A 26,787-nucleotide genomic window follows, 5' to 3' on the forward strand; every position below is an offset into this window, starting at 1 on the left:
AGCCATTGAAGTTCTGTTCCAGAAATTTCCCCCGTGCCAATGGGTTTGAGGCTTTCCCACTTTCTCGTCTATTTGATTCAGTGTATCTGGTTTTATGTTAAGGTACTTGATCCACTTAGACTTAAGCTTTGTGCAAGGTGATAAATGTGGACCTATTTTCATTTTTCTATAAACAGACCACCAGTTAGACCACCCATTTATTGAAGATGCTTTCTTTTTCCCACTGTATGTTTTTGGCTTCTTTTGTCAAAGACTTGTTCATAAGTATGTGGCTTTATTTCTGGGTTTTCAGTTCTATTCCATTGATCGACCTGTATGCCTCTCTACCAATACCGTGTGGTTTTTATCACTATTGCTCTACAGTGTTGCTTGAGGTCAGGGATGGTGATTCCCCCAGAGGCTTTTTTTTATAGAGTTGTTTTCGCTACATAAAAAACAACACAAAAAAATTAATCATCTCACAACAAACCCAAAAGAAGATAATCACACATGCATAATAGCACCTCCAACAACAAAAATCAGTGGTCCTTAATCTCTCTCAACATCAATAGTCTCAAGTCTCCAGTAAACAGACCTAGGCTAACACACTGCATATACAAGGAGGATCCAGCATTTTTCTACATACAAGAAACACACCTCAGTGACAAAGACAGATACTACCCTAAGTCAGAGTAAAAGGCTGGAAAAACGTTTTACATGCAAATGGTCCCAAGAAACAAGCTGGAGTAGCCATTCTAATATACAATATAATAGCCTTTCAATCAAAAGTTATCAAAAGAGCTGAGGTAATAATTTTAAGGACAAAGAGCTCTGGCTAGTTGTGGCTTTCTGTGCTGCAGGCTGAGGTGGAGGCACAGCTGGCAAGACAGCGGGAGGAGGAGTCCCAACAGCAGGCGGTCCTGGCCCAGGAGTGCAGGGACAGGGAGTTGGCCCTGCGCATTGCCCAGAACGAGTCGGAGCTCATCAGTGATGAGGCACAGGCTGACATGGCACTCCGAAGGTACTGGGTTCTGGGTTGAAACCTGTCCTGGGCTTTCTTAAGCATCCTGCTTGTTGTTTCTATGTGAAAAGGACTAGGAGAGAGTCTTACTTTTTAGGTTTTGACATATTTGATGTAAAACCATTTAAGTTAGTTGGACTTACTTTTGTACTTAGTTGAATAAAACAAACGATTTTCCATTTAGTTTGTAAACTGTTATAACATAAACCCCATATTTTCAGTAATGGTTGGTCTAGTAAGAGTAAAAATCAGCTTTATTTCTGAAATTGCTTAATGGCATTGAATAATGGGTAGAAATTTCGTTTCTAAATTCTTGTTAAACACTGACAGAAGTTAGTGATACAGGAGGCTGTATTTTTCTAATGTAAGTTTTAAGCAACACACCATATGCTTAAGACAGCGAGATGCAGTTCATCTGCCCGTGCCCCAGAGTACGAATGATTCCTTTTCAAGAAGGAAAGCCTGTTTTGGTTCCTTAGATTTTTGAATTATGTCTAGATAGTATGCTAGAGTTTGGAGGAGCCTGGAAGTTCTTAATATTTTGTATCAAGATTTGGAAAAGTCAATATTTATCATCTAAGAATTTTTAGAATATATAAACAATTATCTTGATTATTCATTTAAAAAGGCAAAACAAATTTGTGAGAGGTATATGCTTTCTGTATAAGGAGAGGTGAGCATAGGCAATGTAATGTTGGTTTTTAGAAGTGTCCAGAGTACATTAAATTATAGCCACTAGATGGTGCTGTTTGCTTATAAATGGCAGCAGCAATAACATTCTGGGGTTAGAGTTTTAGCTGCAAAGACGGTTTTGTTCATTTGTCATCATAAGTTTTTCCAGGATGTGATTATTTTGAAAAGCTCTGGAGTCTGCACTGTGTATGAAAGTATATATACTGCAAATGATCTGGCTAGGACTGGATGTACAAAGTGGCTATAATAATTACATAAATGATGTATGTGATAAATACATGGCTCTGGTGTACTAAACATCTCTGAGTTACTTTTTCAGCTTGAGTTCCTGTCCAGCAACTTCTAAGTAAGACTTTTTTTTTGCAGACCTGTAGTATGTTTTCAAATATCATCTTAATCTGTTACACTTATGATTCTTGATGCAAACTGGTAACTTCAAATTGCATGAAATTATAGGGACATTAAATTTCTGTTAACACCAAATCTCACAGCATATGAATGTCTGGATTTTCTAATCTTAATATATTTTCTCTTTAATTTTTCTTAATTCTCTTAATTTATTATTTTGCAATCCTTCCAATGAATTAAAAAACACATTACAGTATTAATGATCTTATGTTGATTTCAGATAACTTGTATTTTTAAATCAACAAGTAATTAGAACAGAAATTCACACTATTGAGATTTTGACAATTAAGAGCTGGTGGTGATATTAACCAAAAAAATATTCTTTCCACAGAACTAATGGAACAAGACCCCAAATGACACCGTATGTCATTTCTCTTTGTCTCTTTAAAGATTGGTTTTATTTTTGAAAAGTACTTCCTGAATTGGAGTAAAGTTTACATTGCTTCGCTTTGCCAAAAGATAATGAAATTACTGTTTTCCCACCTTTTTTTCTTGCCTTAGGGAAGTGTTTGGTGCTCAGCCGTAGCAGCCATGACTTGCTCTGCTTTTTTGTGTTGTTGTTTCACCTTTAGTAGCGACTTGTTTTATGCATTTTAAATTCACATCTTCGTAGCAGGAGTGGGAGAGTAGATAAACACATAAGTGGAGTGCTTAGTTTCCAGTGTGTGTGATGGGAGGTGAAGTGGGTCTCCACCTAAAGGTTACATGCGATGCCTCTTTCATTGTAAGTCTCTCCACAGAGAGGAGTTTAGTAACCCTGGGAAAATAAGAGAACACATTATATACATGTATGAAATATTTAGAGATGTTTATATAGCCTGAATTTCACCTGCATTAAGCTAGTTTTTGACTGTATTAGACTTCAGCATCAAGAGCTGTTGTTTCATAAACAAGGTGGACAGTCACAATGAAGCATTAATTGTGCTGCTTGTAGTTGCTGTAGAAGACATGACCCAGGAACTGGATGTTTCTGCTTACATAGAGAATCACCATGAACACCATAGCTAGAGATGCAAACTGATCAGAGAATGTTGTCTCATGAGCTGTAATACCACAGCATCACCCACAGTTGATTCTTAAGAGTTTCAGACAAAACAAAGTGTCTCTTCTCAATTGCACAATGTTTGCATCTGCATAAAGATTATGTATTAGAAAAGAAAAAAATTGTCCATTAAAACTATGCAAAATGTGTTATTAACATGTAAAATGATTTACATGAAGAAATGTATTTGGGTGTTTGCTTTACTTGGTGTGTCTGGCAAACATGTTGATCTTATGTGTGTCAGAGGAGAGCTCCCAAGGGCAGTTCCTGTTCAGGTCAGGTGTGGTGTCCAACACCTCAACAGGCACAAGCAATGGAAGCTCACAGAATTAGTACCCCAACCCCAACCAGAGCGGGCCCTCTCTCCTGTCCCTCCATTATTAGAGCAACTACTTCAGAGTTGTCATTTGTAAGGAGTTTGTTAAACAAATACTGCCACTAATGTGTAAGGTGAAAGTGCAGGCATTGCAGGTAGCTCAGCAGAAGCAGAGATGAAAGCACATAGGTGCAGGGACCAGATGGGCTCAGTGAGTGATCTGCTGCAGTGCTGGTGAGGGTCAGGGTGGAGAGTCACTTGGTAGAGGTCGTCTCCTGGTGCTGAGGCATTTGAAGACATCTCTGTACAGTCAACAGACCAAATGATCAACAGCCTTGGAAAGCCATTTGACTCACTGGGAACCTGCTGTGAGTAGATAGATGGAGGACACTTCAGGAGAAAAGGGATGTTAATAACAGACAGGAACTTTGAGGCTGGGTGACAATTTAAATTTTTAAAATTTATTTTAAAATTTAATGTAGTATAACTTAAAACTTGTACCATTAGAAAGTTACAAAATTCCAATAAACAGATAGTATTAGGAGAGATTGACAGTGTTTTGCTGAAAAGACAATCTTATTAGATTATATTTGCATAGTTTATCCTGTGGATTTCATCTTCACGGATGAGATTCTACAAGGTAGTTTATATATATATACATATACATATACACACACACACAAATATATATATATATCCATTACATATTTAAATGCAAACCCTGCCCCTTAGTCAGAGTTCCAGCTCTTTGCAGGCACTCAGGAGACTGTATCCACAGCCAATAACTTTTTAACTCTTTTTAACTCTTGATTTGTTTTTAAAAACCTGACTGGTAGGGTTTGTGGTTGCGAGCATTGAATGAACAGAACATATATGAACGTGATTAATTATGAAGGGGAAAAAGAGCAAAGGACAGGGATGAAATGAAATAAAAAGGTGTTGATTTCTTGAGCCCAGTGAAACTGTCTTTCCGCTTCACGGAGGCTGAGATATGACAGTCTCTGGAGTAATTATGTTCTGATACTTGCACAGTCAGATTACATCAGACATTTCATATAACAAGTACTTGTGCTAATTTTTCTTCTTTTATTTTTAAAATATATGCTTTGGGTTGGAACCGAGGATCTTGAGAATGTTATCTGAGCATATCAGCTTGGTGTACCACCGTGAAGCTTCATCTAACTAATGTGCTAAGCATCTTTGGAGCAAAAATCCTTGTACAGCATCTATATCCTGCCAAGTTTCCTGCGTGCATTTAAAGCATGCTATTTATATTCTGCACATAAAAAATACCACTGAAGCATGGCCTTCATGAAATTTTATCTGAGGGTTTTTACCCAGTGATAGAGATGTGTTCAGATAACTTGAAACTCAAAGACCTCACCATGTTTTATGGATAGTTACTGAAACTGTGTCACTAATGGGTCCTTCACTAAGTAAAATGATTTTTAATAGGTAAAATATTGATAATATTGAGATTAATTATATTTTCATATCTTTTAAGCAATTTGTGTGATATGCCTTATATGTAATTGTGTTGTATTATCATTTTTTTTCTTGTAGGGAACAAATGGCCAAAGAAATGTCAGAAATTTTGAGTAGGTTAGTGCAGTGCGTTTGCAGAAATAAGTATCTATTACAAAACTAATCCTGTTTTAAAATCCCTTCTGATGATTTGGACTAGAACCTGCTGTATGAATGGCTCCCTCTCTTTTCATGTAACCTTTCTGTATGAGGAATGCCAGACCAGCACAGAAAGAAGCCATGCTCTCTAATCCCCGTTTCTCACTGAGGACACAGCTGGCGTTTTGGATGGGGCAGCTCTGCACTGGTGCTGGGCTGTGCTCTTCAGTCTCATCCTGATGGGATGAGGACATTGAAACTCTTCTGGAGATGGGGGTGCTACCTCTAGTTTGGGGGCCACTGTGCCTAGCTGAGGGGGAAGCATAGTAAGATGGGATCTTAAGCATGAACATGAGTTTAAAATCCACTGGTGCAAATGACTCTCCAGAAACACAGAGTGGCTGAGCTGTGTCTCCAGCCTTAGTCCATAATTTTTAGAAGTAGCTTTGAACCAATAATACTTTGACAATTTTAAAGTTACAACATTCATAAAAAGTGCTATTAATGTGTGGTAAAAGTCAAGTCATTTCTATTACTATTTTAATGTATTGTTTGTATGATTGTATGGTAAGGTTAATCAGTAGATTATTTTATTTTATTGTATTACTTTATCTTACTATTTTAATTATACAGAGATGGGGAGGGGAGCACTCACCTACATTGAGTTCATTTACTACTTCTAACTCCAAATACATTTTTTTAGCAAGCTTATGAAATGAAATATGAATGAAAAGATAGTGTTGTTACATTCACATTTTATTCAAGAATTCTTTGAATTCAGTTTTATCTTTAGACCTTATCAAAGCATCGCACACAGACATACATACATACATGCATACATACATACACACACACACACACACTCTACAGATGTCTTTCATATATTTGACTATCTAACTATATATTATATAAATTGGTTTCCTTTTTCAAAACAGAACAGTTTAACTCATAATAAAGAGTGATTTCTTTCCAGCTCCTTTATTGAATGGCAGTTTAGAGATGTAGAAAAGAGCATTTCCATATGTATTAAAAATAATGTAGACATTGTAGACACATATCTGACTCCGTGAGCAGATTTTACTGTACATACTCACTGTACATGTGTGTGTTCCATATGGACATTTCATACAACTATCTATTGAGAATATTTCTGCCACATCTTATACATCTTACCCACACTTTTATTTGATTTTCTCTCCTATTAATCCTTGTTCCCCCTAGACAGTTAAACTACTACTTTCATTTCATAGATACATACATGACTTTATATATCTATATAGATTCTAGAAGTCAAAACTCAGAGACAATGTGATACTGGTCTTTCTGAGACTGACTTAATTTTATTAATATGGCTATTTACAGTTATATGCATTTTCCTGCCAGTGCTGACTAACTCGGTTCTACTGATGGATGCCTGAGTTTGCTCTACAGTTTATAGTCGACTCTTTGAGCTAAGCAGTTAGGAATGAGAAGCTGTATGCAAATCCACCAGTTACGCAACTCGGTGTAAATGCAGCTTCTGCCGTATAGCTGATGTTAACCATAAGATGCAGAAAGGAATAAGTAGTTAGTTATCCTCCAGCCAGTATATTATGGTCACCATGTCAAAAGAGTTTTAAGTATGTAGTATGAAATATACCATTTTAAACTCACAATACACTCATAGGCCTTTAAAAGAGGCAAAGATACCTTATTTACTTCATTTTAGGTTTAATATTAAAAATGTAATTTCTATCACCTCAGGAAAAGGTGATGCATTTTCTTTTCTTAAAATGTCTTTCTTACATTGAAAATAAATTTTTTCCCAAGTAACATATCCTGATTATGATTTTCTGTTCTACTTCTCCCAGTTCCTCCCATCTGGTCCTCTCTGTCTCTCATTAGAAAGCAAACAGGTTTCTAAGGGATAGTAGTAAAATAAGATATAATGTAATATAATAAGATATATATATATAAGATAAAAACAAATATAATAAATAGGATAAAACAAATAATCAGAAGGAAAAGAACCCAAGAAAAGGCACATGAAGGGTGATGTAGTTTTAAAGATGCTTTTTCAATAATGTTAGTCATATAAAGTGTCTCTAGCTGGCCATTTGCTGGGTCTGCTAGTCTTTCAAAATGTAGGATGGTAAGAGGCTACACACTCATTCTTAGGTAGCATGCCTTCATTGCCCCTTTTAAAAGAAAGGTTTTCCAGGTAGAAAGTGGTAGAGGTGGGGTCGGGGTTTACTTCTTTGATACCCAAGAGGCAGGATTTTAGACCCTCAGTGTTTATTTACCACATCTGTGTTCCTTTTTTCCCCATATTTTGAAATCTGACGCATCTAACCTCTTTCTTTGTCATGTCGGGATTAGAATAAATCATGAGACTTGATTCTGAGTCCCTGTCTCGTGATCTGTATATTTCTTATTTGAATATGTGAAATTTTTGATTACAGAGGTCCTGCGGTGCAAGCTACCAAGGCTGCTGCTGGTACCAAGAAACATGATCTCAGTAAATGGAAATACGCAGAACTACGCGATACAATCAATACTTCCTGTGGTAAGTGCATGGAGAAGATGAAGGAGAGGACGAGGCTGTACCAACAGCCATTAAGATACCTAGATTGGGGTGGTATGTGTGCATGCGCATGTGTGTGTGTATATATGTATGTGTGTATATGTGTATATGTGTATGTGTACATAGTACCTAAACCAGTGTATTTGTTATTCTTTGTTCCCTTGAAAAATGAAGACATGATTTAGTCACAAACTCAAAAGGAAGACCTGTACTCCAGTTTCTTTTCTGTTGCTGTGATAAAATACCCTGACAAAACAGATGTTAGTGGAGAAAGGGTTTATTGTAACTCCTAAGTCAAGGTTACAGTCTATCATAATGGAAGACAAGGAGTGTAATGTGGTTGGTCATATCACATCTGCCATCAAGAGCCGAAAAAAAAAATGCATGCACTGTACTTACCTTGCATTTTCACTCTTACACACTCCTAGTCCAAACCCACAGTGCCTGGGCCTTCTCACCCCAATTAATACAGTCCAGTCAACCTCCCACAGATATGTCTGCAGACAGTCTAGCTTGGTGTAGACACTGCCTCTCTGAGGCTCTTTCCAGGTGACCCTAGGTTGCCTCCGGTTGACAATTAGAACTAACCACCACAATGCTGTTACTGAATGAAATGTATTGTGCCCACTTTTTACCCAGGTCACAGAAAAGGACCAAATACAAAGTATAACTTGGGTTGTTTTAATGACTGGCTCTTCTAATGCTAATCAAAATGGTTAACTACTTGACTATCTGAATCTTTTCTTCTGTGAATTCAGAGTAATAAATAACAATATAACCAAATTTTAAATTGTTTCCTCCACAGCAGAACAGTTGTATGAGGCACAATATCCAGAGTCTCACGCATAGTTATAGTCTTGTGTAAAAAACACAATGTTCAGGACACTGTCTAATAATGGAAGCATCCTAGTTGGACAGAGCTCTTGCTATGTTCTTCCTCACTGCATCCAGTGTATTATAAATGTGAAAATGTGGTCCATTTTCCCTTGCTTGTGCTTGAGCACATTAACTGTCTTATTTTTTAAAAACCTTTCTGATTCAATTTCTTCATATATAAAATACCTATGTAGTCTAGAGTTCTTGAGTAACCAACGCTCTAGGGTAGTGATCTGTGAGTGGGAAAGACCATGAAGTGCTCATGTTATCTTACTTCTTACTTTGTCCTATAAACTAAAACCCAACAACCCTTTATGCACACCGTGTTTATGCCATTGACTAATGATGTCAGATGAATGATTTAGAATGTGAATTTGTCTTTCTCTGTAATCAATAGACATTGAGCTCCTGGCAGCTTGCAGAGAAGAGTTTCACAGGAGACTGAAAGTGTATCATGCTTGGAAATCCAAGAACAAGAAAAGAAACACTGAGACCGAGCAGCGGGCTCCCAAGTCGGTTACTGATTATGGTAAAAACAAATCTGTGCTTTTCACTGTTCTAAGTATAGTACGTATGAATGCATATAGCTATACATCATGTTTTTTTTAGTAAAATAGTCAACATAAAGTTCTCTTATTGTGATCTAGTGAACATGATACAATCATCATTATCTGTCACATATAGCATTTCCTCTGGAGTAGACCTTTAAAGTCATATGTATCAAGATACATTGAATTTACTTGTTATAACAAAGTCTAAAGGTAAGACTCTTTTTGTGTATGTTGACAAAGTTGTACAATACTGAGCACATAATTACACACACACACACACACACACACACACACACACTCACACATTATATGAGGATGGCTGGCCTATATTGAGCCCAAATGCTTGCCTGGAACGTGCTTTTTTTCAGAATTGCAAAAAGTCCAAACACAAACAAAAAAGGTTCCACGTAAAAATATAAAGGTTACTATGATCGCTCTGTATGCTCACGAGCTTACATAGGAACAGTAGTATTTTTATATAGCTAAAAAGGATCTTACTTTTATTTTCTAAAATTTTCCTTATTTTGAAATTTAATCTAGCTCAGTTTTTAGAGTAGTTCCCCAAAGAAGCCAATATACTTATATTTTTAATATGGCGGTGCATTCTGGAATGGGATCATAGCCTAGAAAAAGAAAGGATTTGGTTCTGTGTCCTCCATCACCATGTCAGTTGTCCTATTTAAAAAAGTTTCACTGCAAATTTTACTTTATAATACTGTGATTTTGCCTAGATGCAGAAACCACGTGAACCAGGAAGTGGGACAGGGCAGACTCATTGGATCTGGGCAGACTGTCACATTGGCTCAGATGGTGTGCAATATGAGCTAGACTTTCAGTCCTTTGAAAAGATTTATTTTTAACTTGTGTATGGGTATTTTGCTTGGATGTATCTCTGCACTATACGTGTGCAGGCCAGAGGAAGGCATTGGATCCCCAGGAACTGGAGTTACAGACAGCTGTTAGCGTTCTGTGTGGGCTGGGCATTGAACCTGGGTCTGTTGAAAGATCAGCTGGTGCTCATAACCACTGAGCAATCTCTTCAGATCCAGCTTTTTAAAATTTAAAGCAGCAAGTGGAGTTTCATTGGATTCCCTGGTACTTTTATACCATCATAATTTTTCTTAATTCAGATTAGCATCAAGGTGACAGTAGGTTCCATATGTTCTCAACACGTGGGCCTGTGGTTTACCAATGCATCGAGTTTGAGTTCTTGGATGTAGTTTTAAATTCTCACTACTTCCCAAGGAAATAAGAGCAATATTTGATGAAATTCAGTTAAATGATAGGGCCTCAGCATTTCTCAGTTGTTGCAAGGAGTTGATAGCAGTAAGGAAGATAGTGATAGTGATTGGGGTTGAGTTTAGGCAAACTCTAATATGATATGGGACTGGGGTCATCTATAGCCGAGAGATAGTAGGTTTTGAAAGGTAGAAGCCCCAACCTTTTTTCTGTGTACTGAAAATGGCAGTAAGGTTCACTGTTTAGGTATTGAGTTTTTGCCCGAAACCGTGTTTGTTTTGTATATAAACAAACTATAAAAGACATACAAGGAGAACAGTGGGCTCTTCCTTTTAGCTGTAAATGTTCTGTGATTACCTCTACCATGACAGGTCTTCATTGAGTTGTACAGTTTACACCGCTAAATAAGCACACCATAAATGGAGGGGGCTTACAAATATCTCATGCAGTTTTCATTCAAATTTTGTTACTTTAAAAAAAAAATCTACTTTTGTCCCCAAATGAAGCAAATAACAACTTGCTGCTGTTAAGTACAGTATTATGTCAGGGAAATTTGCTAAGAGTTCTATCCAGGAGTAAAAAAAAAAAAAAAAAAAAAAAAAAAAAAAAAAAATTTTTTTGAAAAAAAAATCAGATAATTTTTTTTTTTGTCAACCTTCAGATAATTTGATTATGAGACATTTTTGTGATAAAAATCTACTTCTGCCCGTGAAGTAGTTATTCTGCTTTTCTCTGTGTTTTTTCCTCCTATAAAATTTGGTCTGACTCAGGAATGTGCTTGAGAGGAGTGGGCAAGGGCATCTGAAAGCTTCCTAGGTCAATGGTGGCAAGTTTGTGCTTTGTCGTTGTTATATTTAGAATAATTGGGATTCGTTTGAAACCATGAAATGAGGACACTCTGTGATTCACAAAAATAAAACCTGATGTCACTGAGTGCAAGAGTAATACTCTGATAAACTATGGTAAATTTCCATAGTGATGAAGAATCCCCCCCCCCCTTGAAAGTAAGAATAGGCCCCTTCCTGGCCTGGGACACGGAGCCTGCTCTCCCCTGGTTTATCATACCATTTCCATAAATGATTTTGGACAGTTGTCAATTACCCAGTGAATATTTATAATTGTTTCAAATTATGATTTTGGAAATAACTTCATTCAAATTCTTTAAAAAATGGCACAAGTTTAAGATTTAAGAAATTTGAAGCAATTAGAATATATCAACTGTGTAAAGCGTACTGTTTATTATCATTAGATAACTTTTTATGTCCCCAAATTATAAATGAAGCAGCTCCCCCTTCCTTTCTTCATTTCTCTCTTTCTTTCTTCTATGCTTTCTAAGCAACCATTTTTAAAATCAGAGCACCATTTACTATAGACAAGTCTTTGAGCTCTTTGGTATAGATAGAGTGTTTGCATGTTGTCACCACCTCAATTGATGGGATATATTAATTAGGAGAATGCTCATTTAACAGCTTTGGCATTTTTATATTTTCTTCAACATACAATATTTGTTCACAGATTTTGCACCATTTTTGAACAGTTCACGTAAGTCAATGGGTGGTAACTCATGCGCTAACTGGAAGAGGGGTTAAAATACGTCCTGCAGTACTAACTTTCTATCAAACACTGTTTTGCTACGTTGTAAGTGGACTTGGAGAACATTAAAGATGCCTGTCTGTATTAAAATATATTTTATCTTGAGATATGATACATTTTCTCAGATCAATTTTTAAAAAATATGCACACCAAAGATTGACCACACAATGGCGTCACCTGTCAGATTTCACTCATTTAAAACTGGCTGTACGCACCTCTTACAGTAGCAAAATGCTGTCTTCATTTCACAGCTGATCTAGAAGAAAGTCTAACTCTTAGGTGCTGATTGCAGAGGCTGCATTGAGATGATGCCCGTGTTTCTGTCCATGGAGATTCGAGTGCACTGTAGCAATGTGCACACATTTAATAATGACCCCTGCTAGCGGGAAGAGGGTGATAACATCTTGTGATGTACAGTCCTTCCATATCTTAGAAATTTTAGGTCACTTTTCCCTGTTCCTAAGTTCCTAGAATGAGTAGAGTGGTTTGCCAGCTGGGGTTTTGTTGAAAAGAGCTAAGAACTTCAGTTAATTTTGCCCACTTGTTGGGCCTGAGTTTTCCAAGTGCTTCTTATAATTTCTATTTTGTTCTGTAGTCTGAGGCATCGCCTCATGGGGTAGCTATCCCAGACTGGCCTCCCAGTCTCAGTGCTCTGGCCTCAGCCTTCCAAGTGCTAGGGTTTGTTTCTGGATCCCTGACTTTTAAAGGGGACGTGATTGGGTGAAAGCAGATTTTTAATCAATATTTTAATGTCTACTTAAAAAAAGTTAACTGAAGTTCTTAGCTCTTTTCAAGAAAATCCCAGTTGTCTTATTACTAGAAAAGGCTATCAAAAAGTTCGGTTTCTAAATTTTAATCAATGTGTTAACTCCAGGAGGCAGATACCTTACAAAATAAATTAGTGAATAGAAACTGTCAGGTGCCCTTGTAAATTTCCAATCACTCATTCACCACCCAGAAGGGTTGGTATTTTTAAAATATTTATCTATCCACTCATCCATCTATCTATCCATCCATCCATCCATCCATCCATCCATCCATCCGGAGGCAGAGCCTCACTCCTGGCTGGCCTGGAATTCACTTTGTAAATCAGCTGTTTTAAACTTCAAGTATGATCACTGAGTACAGTGCAGCCAAGTACAGTGGAGGGAACAGGAACAAGAGAACAGACCTACCTCTGTTTCTATGCTAAAGGCCATGCAGCTCCTAACCTCACTAACAAGGCTGGCCCTTCTTTCATAGGCTTGGGTGGTTTCTCCTTAAGTGCTTATTGCTTTCTCTGATTTGCGAATAAATAAATCTAACCTTTCAGGAGCTGTTGATGTTTCTTGAGGGTGAAACTAGAGCAGGGATATTTTCATCCTTTTGGTGTTTCTGAAAGTTCCTAGGCAAGCCACCTGCTGCGCGTGGTTTTGTTTATCAGATGCGCTTTCATCGATGTGCTTTGATTTTTCATGTCGAGGTTCTTGGAACTGCAGTAAATTGTTGTTCGACTTTCAAAGCTAGGAATATAAAGTGCACAAACAGCCTCACCTGCTCGGGGTATAAAGTCATTACTCCAGGGATGTGCTCACAAATTTGCACATAAAATAAAAGTCCAGTTATTCAGTACTGAATCGAGCAAGGTTTAGGACTAACAGAAAAGGAAGAATCATTTCTTTCCATTGGTAAGGAAGCCCATATATCCTTTGCCACTTATTTCAGTGGGTTTTCTGTCAAGAGAAATTTCATTTTGCATTAATTAATATTTTTGAGGAAAGGGTCATACTTACTATTATATGTAGGGGTTTTTTTGGGGGGGGCAACTTTCTCTAAATGTATCTGTGCTATTTTGGCCTTTAAAAAAAAAACCCAAAGTTGGTAAAAGAGGAAAATGTTGAATGGACTTCTCTTTTGGTGTAAAATATAATTAAATGGATAAATCTTTCTAACTTGAAAATTACTATTTATTTAGTTTTAGGTAGTCATATGTAAGTTATTCTCAACTTTTACCTGAAATCCTTGTAGGAAAAATAATACTAGACTACTTGCCTGCTATGTGGATTAATTTGGGGTTACTGAGAAGTCATTTGTGGGAATCTGGTAAAGGTTTTGTTGCCAGTGGTGGTGGTGGTGGTGGTGGTGATGGTGGTGGCGGCGGCAGTGGGGGCACCCATGTGTGTACCATATTTCTGTATATACACAAAGTTTTAGCATGTGTACTGTGCCTGTGCACAGTGCTTGTGCATACAGTAAGTGCACAATGCTTGAGTATGCGTATGTATACTATGCATGTGAGTACTGTGTGTGCACAATGCTTGATTGTGTTTGTATGTGTCTATTCATGTATGTATTATATATGTGTGTGTATGTGTGTGACCATGTGTGTGCACAATACTTGAGAGTGTGTTTACTGTGCATGTACCCGTGCCTGTCTATGTGTGATTTTATTCCATGTGTGTGTATGAGCACAATAACTGTGTGTGTGTGTGCATTATGCATGTGCACAGCATTTGAATGTGTATGTGCATGCACATGCACAGAGCCAAGAAACATCTTTTGTCAAGGACCGTTCTAAGAAATCCCACTCTGAATTGGATTCATTAACAGGCAAACTAATACTAACATTTTAAATTTACTAGTAGGAGCCTCTGTTCTCCCCCTCCCCTCTTTAAAATTCTTGGCGTATTTTAGGAATGATGTCTGTTTTCTTTTCCTGTGGGTGGCTGGTGTAACATTGCCTGTTCTGTGTAACAGCTCAGCAGAACCCTGCAGCTCAGCTCCCTGCCAGGCAGCAGGAGATTGAGATGAACCGACAGCAGCGTTTCTTCCGCATCCCCTTCATCCGCCCTGCGGACCAGTACAAAGACCCTCAGAACAAGAAAAAGGGCTGGTGGTATGCCCATTTTGACGGACCCTGGATTGCTCGGCAGATGGAGCTGCACCCTGACAAGCCACCCATCCTTCTTGTAGCTGGTGTGTATAATTCACAGGTGGGGAGGGACCAAACAAAAAAGGATTGGAAATCCCTAGATGAAACAGTCTGATATGTAATCAGTCAGTCATTGCATTGCAGAATTGAATGGCAGAGCTTTGCAGTTCAGTCTCATCTCCAGTTAAAGGAAGATTAACTGATTTACAGTGCAAAATCATTTTTATGCCTGTTTAGATTTTTATGTCCTAAGAAACTTGTCTTTGGTGTTAAGTGCTAAGTTTTGTATTAGCTTTGAGGGCACACAGAATTCGTATTAACCCAGATGATTTCTTCAGGGGTGGGGCTTATACATTATAAGAGTTCTTTGTGGGGGCAAGCTTAAGTGATTTCTGAAGAACTTAAGCAGATTTCGGTCTTGCAGAAATAGTTATGAGTTCTCAAATCCATGAGAATTGTTGGGTGTTCGGGAATAACACTCATAAAAATGCTGGGCAAAGATATGGTAATGTTGTGGTGTCTCCCGTCTGCAGGCAAGGATGACATGGAGATGTGTGAGCTGAATCTCGAGGAGACTGGTCTGACTCGCAAGCGTGGTGCTGAGATCTTGCCCAGACAGTTTGAAGAGATCTGGGAGCGTTGTGGAGGCATCCAGTACCTTCAGAGCGCCATTGAGAGCAGGCAGGCCCGGCCCACCTATGCTACGGCCATGCTGCAGAACCTGCTCAAGTAGACGGCAGGGTTCCAGCCCAGCCCAGACCCTCCCAGGCGGGGAGGTGACCCGAAGGTTCACCACTTCCTTGCTCCTGGTAGAAATGCCTTATGCAAAGCGAACAGATTTTATTAATCATGGATTTTGTTAATTTGTTCAAGGTTAATTAAGGTTGAGGTACTGGATTCAGGGCCTACAGAAAGAAAAGCCCTGATTCCAGCAGTGCCCCTCCCCTGCCTGCTCTGTGGTGGGGCTTTCTGCACCCAGACAGTTGCTGATACTTCTTGCTCCGCACACTGAGTATTGTCAAGGACAAGACTTTTTTTTTTTTTTTTTAAATTCAAAACATTTGACTTTTTAAAGGAAAGGATGTCACAGTGCCTTTATAACTGAGATAATGAAATCTTAGCTTAATTTTGTGCAAGAATTAAGGTACTTGAATTGATTAAGGCACAGATGTGTTTGGTCTAAAAAGCTGTATTTTGTCTGCTTTTTCACAAATCTATGGAAATTGATTTCCCCATCTTGCAGTGTGCTTAGCACCCACGATCCCCAAGTTCTAGAATTCTGGAAAGAGCCTTCATGTATGGAATGTCTTCTGTGCAGAGGAGGTGCTCAGTGTAGGCGGCTCAGACACGGGGTGCTTCTCTACAAGGCTCTGTGTTACCCTTTGGACCCCCTCTTCCTAATCCATGTTTGAGTAAAGGACGTTTGGATTCCTTGGATGACTGGAGTTTTTGATACAGCTTTGTTTCATTTTGGAAGGGATGCAGGGTTGAGGTGGTGTTCTGTGACTCTATTGGACTGAATTCCAATGTTTTTTCCACTTCATCTCAACTGCAGTCTCTCAGTTTGAACCTTGTCCAAGTTATTTCATGTCACTTAAGCTGGTGTACTGCTTTGGACAGCTCTCTTGCCCCTTTCCCTCTTCCGGGCATCTATTTTGGCCTTGGAGACATGGTAGAGCTGCTTTGTAAACTTTGTAATTCCAGAGCCCTTGTACTTAGACACAGTTGGTTTCACACTGCAGGAAACCTTTAAAACACTCCCTTTGTGTGCTGTTTACTCCTGATCAGATGTCAGCAGCTGGGCTAATATTTACAACTTTAATATTAGGAATTTAGAGACAAAAATACATCAAGGAGTTATGTTGACACCCAAAGGAGTCTTTGTATTTTAGAATACAAGTAGGAAGTAAAGCTATTCTTCACACTCCCCTTTGTTTTTAAATACCCTGATCTTTGAAATTGCAGGATTTTTTCCCCCTTAGATTCATGCTCAGAAGCCTCGGGTACTATTGTCAGAATTGCTCCTTTCAAAGTGTCATAGTACTGAAGTACTTATTTATTATGATGACATTGTGGAAATGATTGTTTTGTGTTAAGGAAATTAAGTGGCCTTGTCTCTACTAATAATTGAAAATGTGAATGAGGTTTTCTTATGGAGGCTGTCTTACTGCTTAGACTTACCCTCTGTTGGTCCTGTGATTGATTGCAGAGGTGTAGTTACTGAAATAAACAACCCGTTCTTCCTCTTTCATCGCTCACTTTTGATTGGTGTCTTTATTTGTGCAGGATACTGAGTAAGTTTTATTTCCTATGCAAAATGAATATAGTCCTTGGGAGGTGGATCTAGTGGCCTAATGCATTCTTAGTGATGTGTCCGCTTAGCACTGTTCTCTGAAGCACTTGTATACATCCTCTGGATCTGTGAATAAGCACTAGATGAAAAATCAGTCCAAAAGTGGGAATTATGATAATGACATCTTAATATTTTAAAGAATTTATAGGGAATGAACGACAGCAAAGCATTGTTGAACGTGTGGGTTTTGACTGATAACGCTGTCATCTCCAACCGTTTCCTTCCTCATTATGTCACCGTGCTGGCCTACAGTGTAGACTTTCAGATCATCTCCTGAGTTAATTTTGCCAAGCAGGAGACCTGTCCTCATTCAGGCAGGCTTGAGCTTCTGCATGTCATAGCACCCAGATCCTCCCAGGGAAACTTTAGAGCATCATTTTTGGGGACACAGCAGAAATGATGTTCCACAAGACCTTGATCCAGCTTCTCTACCCTGTTTCATGGGTTCAGGTCCACAAGGGCTATGCAAAAATTTGAGGCATCCCAGTCAATTAACTCTTCTTTTAGTCAGCCATTTAAAATTTAAGTTTAAACCAGTGTCTTGTACACAAAGAACTAATTTCTCTAATGTTTGTCAGCTCCAGTCTCTTCCACCACAGTGAGTGTACATTTAAATAGAACACAATAACAACAGCAGCAGCAGCAGCAGCAAAATGATGACCAGTGTTTCCATGTTAAATTCAGTTGTGACACAGTACACAATGCCAGCCGCACAGTTAGTGGGAAGATATGCTCTCAGCGAGTACAGGGAGTTTCTAAAGGCCTGGTATGTTCCAAAAGATTGAGCCCCTTCACTGTCACGGAGACCACCTGTGCACAGGTGTGTGAGAAGAAGCAAAATAAATGAGCACTAGTGTGCCCTAAAAGGTGACCAGGGAGTCAGGGTCTCACCCTGGCCTGTAAAAAGCCTTAGCAGGCCAGTGATCCCTTTGGTTTCACAAGCAACTAGGAAAACTGCTTAAGGCAAAACTAGGAGTTGCTTGTGAGATTTAGATAATAGAAACCACAGGCAAAATAATAATAGGAGATGTTTATTACATGTGATCTTTATTAATTGGTTTTTTTTTTTTTCATGCTCTGGATTGAACCCAGGGCTTCATACAGGTGAGGCTCTACCACAGAAGCACCTCCCTGGACTTTAGTTGGATATTTTTGGAAGACAGTTTCACTCACAGGTTACTAATGTGGTTCTCAGGGGACTCCCATATGTAGACCTTTGGTTTTTTTTTTTTTTTTTTTTTTTTTAAATAGCTTTAAAATACATGGTCCAGCAGAATAGTTATTGGACTAACCAGTCAGTTAATACTAAGTTAATGATAATTTTATTTCTTTATATGAAAAAAGTTGTAGCAAGCCAGGAAGGTCATATAGTTTTTGATACTAGACCATGAAAAAGATGTAAATGCCTTTGCTCTAGCTGTGGAGCGAAAACAGTGTTTGTCTGCTCAGCTGATCCCTGGAGACTTACAAAGGGATGTTCCTGTACCTTACTGTTTGTCCTCAATACCGGTAAATAAATATTGAGTTTTAATTGCTTCCAGAAGACACGCTAACAGTGGAGGGGAGGAGAGGGCAGAGGACATTTAACAACGAGGATAAGGATGGGCTGTGGGGACAGTGATAAGCACAAGGGCAGAGGAGAGCATTCATGGAAGAGAAGGGAAATCTGCATCTCCTGAAGACTGCATGTCAGTGGGGAAACACTCAGACACCCTCGACAACCAACACTCTTGGGTCCTTGCTGAGTTTTAAGATGTATTTGCTACAGCTTAGAAGCAGAGATTAAGGTTGGTAAACTTGGATCGTGAGTCACCTGGCATGTAGATCTTAGCATTTAAGAATGGTGCCGGTGAACTGGAAAAGACCAGGAAAGAACTTGGCATCTTTTATACAATCCGAGTGCAAGGGCCTGCTATGTCTTCTGACAATTTGGTCCAATTCAAATCAGTGTCTTGTTTCCCCAGCACTAACCTGTGTATGAAATAACTTTGATTCTTAGATGTATTCTAGGAGATAGTTAGGAAAAATTAATGCACATTGAAAACTGCATAATCTTTAATCTTAATTTTCATCAATATAGAAACTCAAAGTCAAACTACAAACAGGCATATTAATCGGCCATCTTTCCTTTCACTTCTGGAAGTTTGTCTATCTGTAATTGATAATTTTTATTCATTTCATGAAAAGTGTGTGTCTAATACTTTCCTAAAACACTGATGTACTGGAAATTCAAATAAATTGCCTTATGTGTAGAACATCCTCGTGTATTGTGTGCTTTTAATACAGGGTGCAAATTGTCACACTGTTGGTAGATTTCAGGTGGGGCATGTTGGGGATAAACCATGTGCTAGGTGACTACGTGGAGAGACAGGCACTCCAGGGGACTGAAAAGTCCTGAATCCCGACCAAAACTTTGTATGTAATCTTCATACAGGGAATAAACAGGGCTGTGTGTGAGCCACTAAACCCATTTAGACTGGAAGCAAACTGATCTTGGATATCTCAGCCCAGACTCTGACTAATCTGTGAGAAGAGAAAGCTCATAAACCTGGTGACCCAAAGAAGACTCTTCCCTAAGGTTTGAACACCAGTCTGGATAGCTTGCTTTATGAAGAGTTTTGAATCTTCCACATTCCTGGTGGGCCTCTGAGAGTGGAAGGAAGCTAGTATCTTTCTGTACTACTTTTCTTTGGATGCCAAACCGTGGATGATCCAAAGAATTAGAAGCATTTAACCTACACTGGGACCCCCCCTCCTCACTTTATATAGAATGTTTTACCAACTTAGCTTCTCTATAGAAACCTGTCCCTTAGCATTGGACTAAAATGTGGATGAGTGACCCGGAATGGGAAGGAAGGGGTAGACAGTTCTCTCTCCTTATGTAAGCATTTCACTTGCTTGTGATTGGCCTGCCGTGCTTTTACCAATTGTGCCTCCATACGGGATGTTCCAGGGATACAGGATCGGGTTGGTCAGTCTATCTTTGCTACTGTTCTCCAGTTTTTGACCTTGCCACTATAACCAGTGACATTCTTACTCCAGATAGAGAGCTTCCTCGGTGGGGAGTCTGGAGGAGGAGTAAGGATGCAAGCTCCCCATTTGAGAGACCAACAGGAAGGAATTTAAAGTCTTGTATCTCTTTTTCATGTGAGAATACCACTTTTCAAATCATCATATTCATTATGAGGAAATATTTTGATTTTGGTTTTGTAGCTTCCTTGTTAAATATTGTTACCAATATTTACTATTTCACTGTCATAGCAGTATTACAATAACCCATTTCATTTGCTCATCAAATCCATGGAGTCACTAGTAAAATATAGGTATACTTTATTATAAATCTATGAATATAGTACTTAAATTTTTAAACTTATGATATATTTTGCCCCAAATACATTTGATAATTGGATTTGGAAGAGATGCAGGGATAGGAATTTCCCATCAAGTAGCATATTAAATGCTGAAAGTATTTCATTGGTACCAATACAGATACATACAGGAGAGTGTGAAGACCTTGTTCATCATGTCATGTTGTACAGCCTCACCTCTTCAGCTTCTCAGTGACATAGTGTTTTCCTTCAGACTCTTTCTTTAGGGTGGTGAGAATCATAAGATTTTCCTGTAATGTCTATATGTGAGCCTCAGTGTCTCTCTGTCTGTCTGTCTGTCTGTCTGTCTGTCTGTCTCTCTAAAGAGCAATTCAGAAATTGTGGGCAACAAAATAATCTACTGTGTAAGCCAAGATCTGCTTGTATAAAACCAGAATGCCTAAAAACTGGAGAGAGTTGAGGGTGAGGAGGGAGAGGGAAGACACACACCTGCACACACACACACATACAAATGGGGGGGGGTGGAGGGAGGGAGAGAGAGAGAGAGAGAGAGAGAGAGAGAGAGAGAGAGAGAGAGAGGAGACTATAGAATGGAGCATACATATACTCATCACAGTGCTTGGTACTACATTCATACATAAGAGACCTGACCCTCACACAGTGATCATCCTTAAAACTAAAATATTTTCAAAATTAAGATTTAAAATTTTTTTGTGTGTCTGAGTGTTTTGCCTGCCCGAATGCATATGCACCACATGGCTGCCTGGTATTGGCAGTATCAGTTAGAAGAGGGTGCTGGATCCCCTTGAACTGGAATTATGAATAGTTGGGAAACTGCCTTGTAGGTTCTGGGAACTGAACCTGGGTCCCCTGGAAGAACAACAACTGCTCTTAACCACGGAGTCATCTCTCCAGCCTGCTTTTCCACCCCTAATTAAAAAATCAATTACTTTAAAAAATTTCGTGGGTGTGTCTGTGTGTGGTTGTGTGCCCGTGGGTACCAAGGCCAGAGGAGGGTGTTTGTTCTCTGGAGCTGGACTTACAGATGTATGTGAGCCAGTCAATGCGGCTGTTGGGATGTAAACCCAGGGCTTCTGGAAGAGCCACTTAGCTGTCTCTCTGGCCCAAATGATAATCTTTTAACTGTATATTCCAATATATAAAAGAATCAGATCCTCAATATTGTACAACCCACAAAACAAGTTGTATTTATTTGAAATAAGCTTTATGTAATAATTTAAAGAAAAAAAAAGCTAACCTTATCTTTTCTACTTGAGTACTGTCCAAAAATAGTCAAATGGGTTCCAATGATTGATTTGAGTTTTGACTAAAAATATGTGCCCCGCCCCCCCAACCAGGCTTAACTGTCATCAAATACACGACTCTGCTCTTGTTCAAGCATGCTGAGTCTCAAAGTTGATTACGTGCCTGTATTCCAATGACCACTGAATCTCTCTCTCTGTTTTTCAGAAGTTAACAGAACAGATACACCTTTTTTAAAGAAATAAAGTTTCCTTTCAACAGAGTTTGCAACATAATGCATATGATTCCAGCTTTTAATTTCCCTCCCAGTCCTGGTCTTCAAATTCTTCAAATCCTATAGCTGATAGTTCAGAATTTCTTTTCTTGACTATCTGGAAGACAAAGAGTTTTATTGTAAGAGCTCCTTTAAAGTCAAATCAACAAGTACCTCTGGTCCAACTACCCTTGGTAGAGTGGGCCTGCCATTTAGGAAACCTTTGAAAGGTCAGAATGGATTCCATTTATTCTTAACTTTATAACCCACTGGGACTGCATCCTTTCCTTTCTTAAACCTAATACGTTTCCAGGCTGATCATCTTCTGGAGGAAATCGTCTGTGCATGAATTTCACCATGTTTCTTCCCAGTTAGAGTGGACAGCATTAATCTACATTTGTTGTTGTTACTCGTAGTCTCTCTCTCTCTCTCTCTCTCTCTCTCTCTCTCTCTCTCTCTCTCTCTCACACACACACACACACACACATCATGAAAAGACAAGCCTCTGATATTTCAAGGTTTAATTGCTGCTTGCTTCATCCTGGATGAAACGACTTGTCTCTTAGTGTTAGCTCTATGCTCAGGAGGTTGACAGTTGAATACAGTTTTCCTTAGGAAAGTAAATCGCCTTTCAAAATAACATCAAATTTTATCAATATCAGACCCTACATCCTGTCATCACTTCGTGGCCCGTATCTCAACTTGTTCTGTTTCTTCAGTTTTTCCTGGTTTCAAAAATTCAGATGGCACAACTCATTCCCAGTGTGCAGCTTAGTAAGGATTATTCCTCCGAGTCTCATGTTTACTGTGTCCTTGATGGGATGCCAGCAGGTAACCACCCCAGGTGCAGGCCTGCGGAATTTGTTTTATTGATTATCTCTACCATGGGCAATGTTGCTTCTACCACTTGTTACTATCCAAGGCTTCTTATAATTAAAAACAAAAGATGTAATTTGGGAATAAAAAAGTCCAATCTTTTCCCACAAAGTTATTTTTTTAAAAACTAAAAGCTCTGACTATAGATATGCCCTGACTATAGAACACTTATTTCTTTTTTTTATAAAATAATCTTGTTAAAGTAATTTGTTTTATAAAAGACTTTAACTTTGAAGACTTTCTGAAGTTGTTCATGTTTCAAAAATACTGCTACTTCCACATTTTTAAAATTGTGGGTGATTGTTATTTGAAATTAACAAGAAAATTAAGCCAGGTGTGGTGACTGGTACCTGCCACCACGACAGCACTGCAGAGGCCAAGGCAGGAGGCTGTAAAGCTTGTGACCAACCTGGGCTCTATAGCCTATTTCCAAAAAGACAAAGAATGTAAGCATAACTTACATGAAATTACTCAGTTCCACAAACATTATTACTTTGGAATTTTCAGTTCTGTAAAATCACATTTGATTACTCACAATTTTTTAAAGAAAAGATTGAGAATATTATAAAACATTTAGTCTATTTCCACGACTTAATTATTTTAGGGACATATTTCAGTTGCTGGGTATTTTTCAGTCTCCATCCTTGCATCAGGGAATACCTCTTCCCACTCCCATTCAGCTCTAAAGTGTACCAAATAAAGAACAGGTGCTTTATGTAGCCCCATTAAAAAAATGTTAAAAAGCGCAGGTGTTGAACTTGTTCTATTTTTTTTTCCTCCAAAATCCAACCTACTTCAACTAACAAAGAAAGTTCAATTTTACCTTATTTTGCTGACGTAGCTTTTTAACACTAGGTTCCTGAGCTTGGTTTGTAGAGTGATCTGGTGGCCTGCAAGAAAAAAAAACAATCAGTATTATCTTCTGTTCCACTGTAGGAGTAGCCAGGCTGCTGCTCTCTTGGAGGTGAAAGCACTTAGCACAGCACCGAAGGCTCAGCCAGTGCACTTTCTCCTCTCAGATGGCTTACTTCATGGGCATGGGTCTCAGAAGGGTAGACAGAAACGCATGGTAAGGATGGGAGGGTGAGCTTGTCATGCAAAAGGGTGGTGATTGTTCAAGCCAAGCACTGAGTTGCTCTCAGAATGCTCTCAGAGCATTTTGTTCACAGTGCTATTCAAGTAAGGGTTAGTCTTAATGGCTGTTATATTATATACTTTCTCTTCATAAGATACATGTCTTCACTTTATATTTTTCATCATAAAATGGGCATAATACCTAGAGGATTTTTTCCTACTCAGGTTTCCTTATAAGTAAACATTTATTTCTCTCAATCTTTTAAAATGTGTATATGCATTTCTTTATTTATCAAGTTCTGTGACAATCAATAGTTTTGCATAGCAGATGTTAGTAACTTTCACCCACCATTCTCCTATCTTCCACCTCTTGCTTCTTTCCCCTCTGAACACTCTGAACCCTTCCATCTCTGAACAACACTATATTTCCTCACCCTCAGTGAGAAACAATCACATTTTGAGAGTTTCTCTTCAATTGTAGTCCCAGTGTATCCGGGTATGGAAAATAGAGAGTCTGACCTGGCCTAAATTTGTTTTGGGTGCACATGGGTAAGATGGGACTGTGTCCTCTGCCACATTCTTAGGGACAATCCTCTCATTGCCATGTTATGTCGTGCACAATTAGATATGCATATAGTCAAAATCAAATTCACTAGGGGATGAGACATACATGGTAGGAAAAGTAAATTATACAACCCAACCTATCAATCAAGATAGAAAAGCATCCAAACCATGCTTCTTAGCAGCCAGCTCTTCCTTTTTGTAGCTGCTATAAAATAAAGGCTCCAGGCTACAGTCAGTGAGCCTTGAGTACTCTCAGTTGTGTGACTCACTGTCAGTCTCTAATAGTTCATCCTTCTGAAATCCACTCTGTCCAGTTTACCTAGCTGCTTCTGTAATTCCAGGTGAGCGCTCATTTTCAACTCTTTTGGTAAGAGGCCAAGAACCTAGAAGTACCTGGTCCAGAGCAGTGAATAGTTATAACTATAAAAATTATTTAAAAGTAGAGTATTTGAGCCACATTTATTTTCTAGAGATGCTGAAAAACATCTTGAAAGAGAACAATTCTTACATACAGATTCACCAGCAGCGATGATTACAAGTGGTGTGGCTTTGGATGAAACATTATCTGTAGTTGGTATTATTAACCTTCTAGCCAAACTCATGAGCAACACATAGGATCCCAACTGTACTTGGACATTCCTGTCTACAGCGAGACTGAGGATCCTCTACATTCATCGGTCTTTGGAATTCTTCTGTGAGTATCACCTCTGTATTCATTGCTCGCTTTATCTTTTACTGACCACCTTCTTCCTTTATTCTTCTTCCATCATCATCATCATCATCACCACCACCACCACCATCATCAGTAGCTTGTCTACAGTATAGGCTATATTTTTCTTTAATCTTATTTATTTATTAGCCTTCTTGCCTGTGTCTGCCAGGGAAATAGTAATGTCTTCAGGGGGTGGTGTCTCATTAGGGTTGGCCTTTTTAGATTATAAAAATTTTGTTTTGTTTTATGGATAGGGAGTCTGGAGACTGGAACTGGCCAGTTTTGAACTTGCAGCTGTCCTCCTGCCTCCGTCTCTGAAGAGCTGGGCCACCATACCCGGTTCAAAAGTGATTTCTTCAGGCTTAGGCAGCTCTGCTTTTGTAAATGAGAGGCAGCTGTACTCCCCTGAGTGGCTAGTCAATCCCTCTCTTGTTGACCTGCCCTGCTTTGTCAAAGGAACTCCCTGGTGGAGAAGGGTCTCTTTTGAAGGTGGCCTTTGTTCTGCTTATCACCTCTCTGGGTGTCACAAATATTATTTCCTGTCAGTTGGCTCTCTTACTGAGAAGCCACACACCTCTGTACTTTATCATCTGTCTTCTCTTACACTTTCTAATTTCCAAAGGAACTTGATAAGCAGAATTTCAGACCCATGTGAAACCGTGTTCATGCCGTAAGTGGAACAGACATAGAGATAGCCCATGTACAATCATCAGCTTCACTTCCTGGATGCCCTGCACTGCATGTTCTTAAGAATGTAATTTGTAATGACATTTCATGGCCTCAGTAAGCTCATGGTGGACTCTTGCAGTCTTATCCAATAAGGAAACTAACTACATCTTAGAGAAGGAATATATGCATGGCCATTTCTTGACCATGTCTAACTTGATTACCAAACTGCCCTTTAAAACCATAATCTGACCCCAGAACATTGCTTCCTAGTCATGGTCAGGTAGTTATTTTAAAAGTGTTGATGCCGTAATACTCACAGCATGACTATTGTAACGAAGAGAAGAAATCTCTCTATTTTCTTGCAGATGGAGTCTTGTGAGGTAGATGGCCATGTGGTGTGACATTGGGGAGTGTGGCCATTTGAGTGAGCAAAAGGAGGATGAGGACATTAGAACTGCCTGCCAGCCATCTCACACACCAAGGCATACACCAAGCAAGCATTTGGTTGTTTGCCTGAAGGCTGTGATTGAGAAAGGCTGGCCATGCTCTTGAAAATGGCCTCACATGGGTCTCTGTGGAAGCCCTTGAGAGCAGAGGTTGCAAACCTTTTCTGTGTTTACCACAGTCTGAGGATAACCCTGTGCTTTCTGCTCTCTCCTAAGCACACATTCATGTCTGATCACATCTCCATTCCTTTCCATGCCCACTGAAGAGCTTCCCTCATTCATTTTGATTCCAGTAGAAATCAATTTAGGACACTTATAAAGAATGAACCATTCTAATCATAAAAACTCTTCTCAAGGATAAAAGAACCTCTGGTGGAATCACCATGCCTGACCTAAAGCTGTACTACAGAGCAATTGTGATAAAAACTGCATG

The 26,787-nt window shown here is 38.9% G+C and overlaps 2 protein-coding genes across 6 annotated transcripts in view; one reads left to right on the forward strand and one right to left on the reverse strand.

Annotated features, from left to right (window-relative positions):
• Myo6 (myosin VI) overlaps positions 1-19,425 on the forward strand; it is a 143,965-nt gene extending 124,540 nt beyond the window's left edge. For 2 of the 5 annotated variants that reach the window (XM_029482050.1, XM_029482049.1), the window contains 9 exons: positions 840-1,000; positions 2,013-2,039; positions 2,433-2,462; positions 5,023-5,061; positions 7,524-7,627; positions 8,919-9,050; positions 11,827-11,853; positions 14,641-14,859; positions 15,349-19,425. In XM_029482050.1, the coding sequence (XP_029337910.1) occupies positions 840-1,000; positions 2,013-2,039; positions 2,433-2,462; positions 5,023-5,061; positions 7,524-7,627; positions 8,919-9,050; positions 11,827-11,853; positions 14,641-14,859; positions 15,349-15,548 (939 nt within the window). In that variant the 3' untranslated portion in view covers positions 15,549-19,425. The remainder of the gene's footprint in view (positions 1-839; positions 1,001-2,012; positions 2,040-2,432; positions 2,463-5,022; positions 5,062-7,523; positions 7,628-8,918; positions 9,051-11,826; positions 11,854-14,640; positions 14,860-15,348) is intronic. The other 3 variants (XM_029482051.1, XM_021171399.2, XM_029482052.1) reach the window with 3 other exon arrangements.
• Positions 19,426-21,677: 2,252 nt separating this feature from the next.
• Impg1 (interphotoreceptor matrix proteoglycan 1) overlaps positions 21,678-26,787 on the reverse strand; it is a 134,124-nt gene continuing 129,014 nt past the window's right edge. Inside the window, exons 16-17 of the mRNA XM_021172849.1 lie at positions 23,713-23,779; positions 21,678-22,131 (exon numbers count right to left, since the gene is read on the reverse strand). Coding sequence (XP_021028508.1) covers positions 22,054-22,131; positions 23,713-23,779 — 145 coding nt within the window. The 3' untranslated portion in view covers positions 21,678-22,053. The remainder of the gene's footprint in view (positions 22,132-23,712; positions 23,780-26,787) is intronic.

The sequence above is a fragment of the Mus caroli genome, chromosome 9, assembly GCF_900094665.2.
Source record: "Mus caroli chromosome 9, CAROLI_EIJ_v1.1, whole genome shotgun sequence".
NCBI classification, from domain to species: Eukaryota; Metazoa; Chordata; class Mammalia; order Rodentia; family Muridae; genus Mus; species Mus caroli.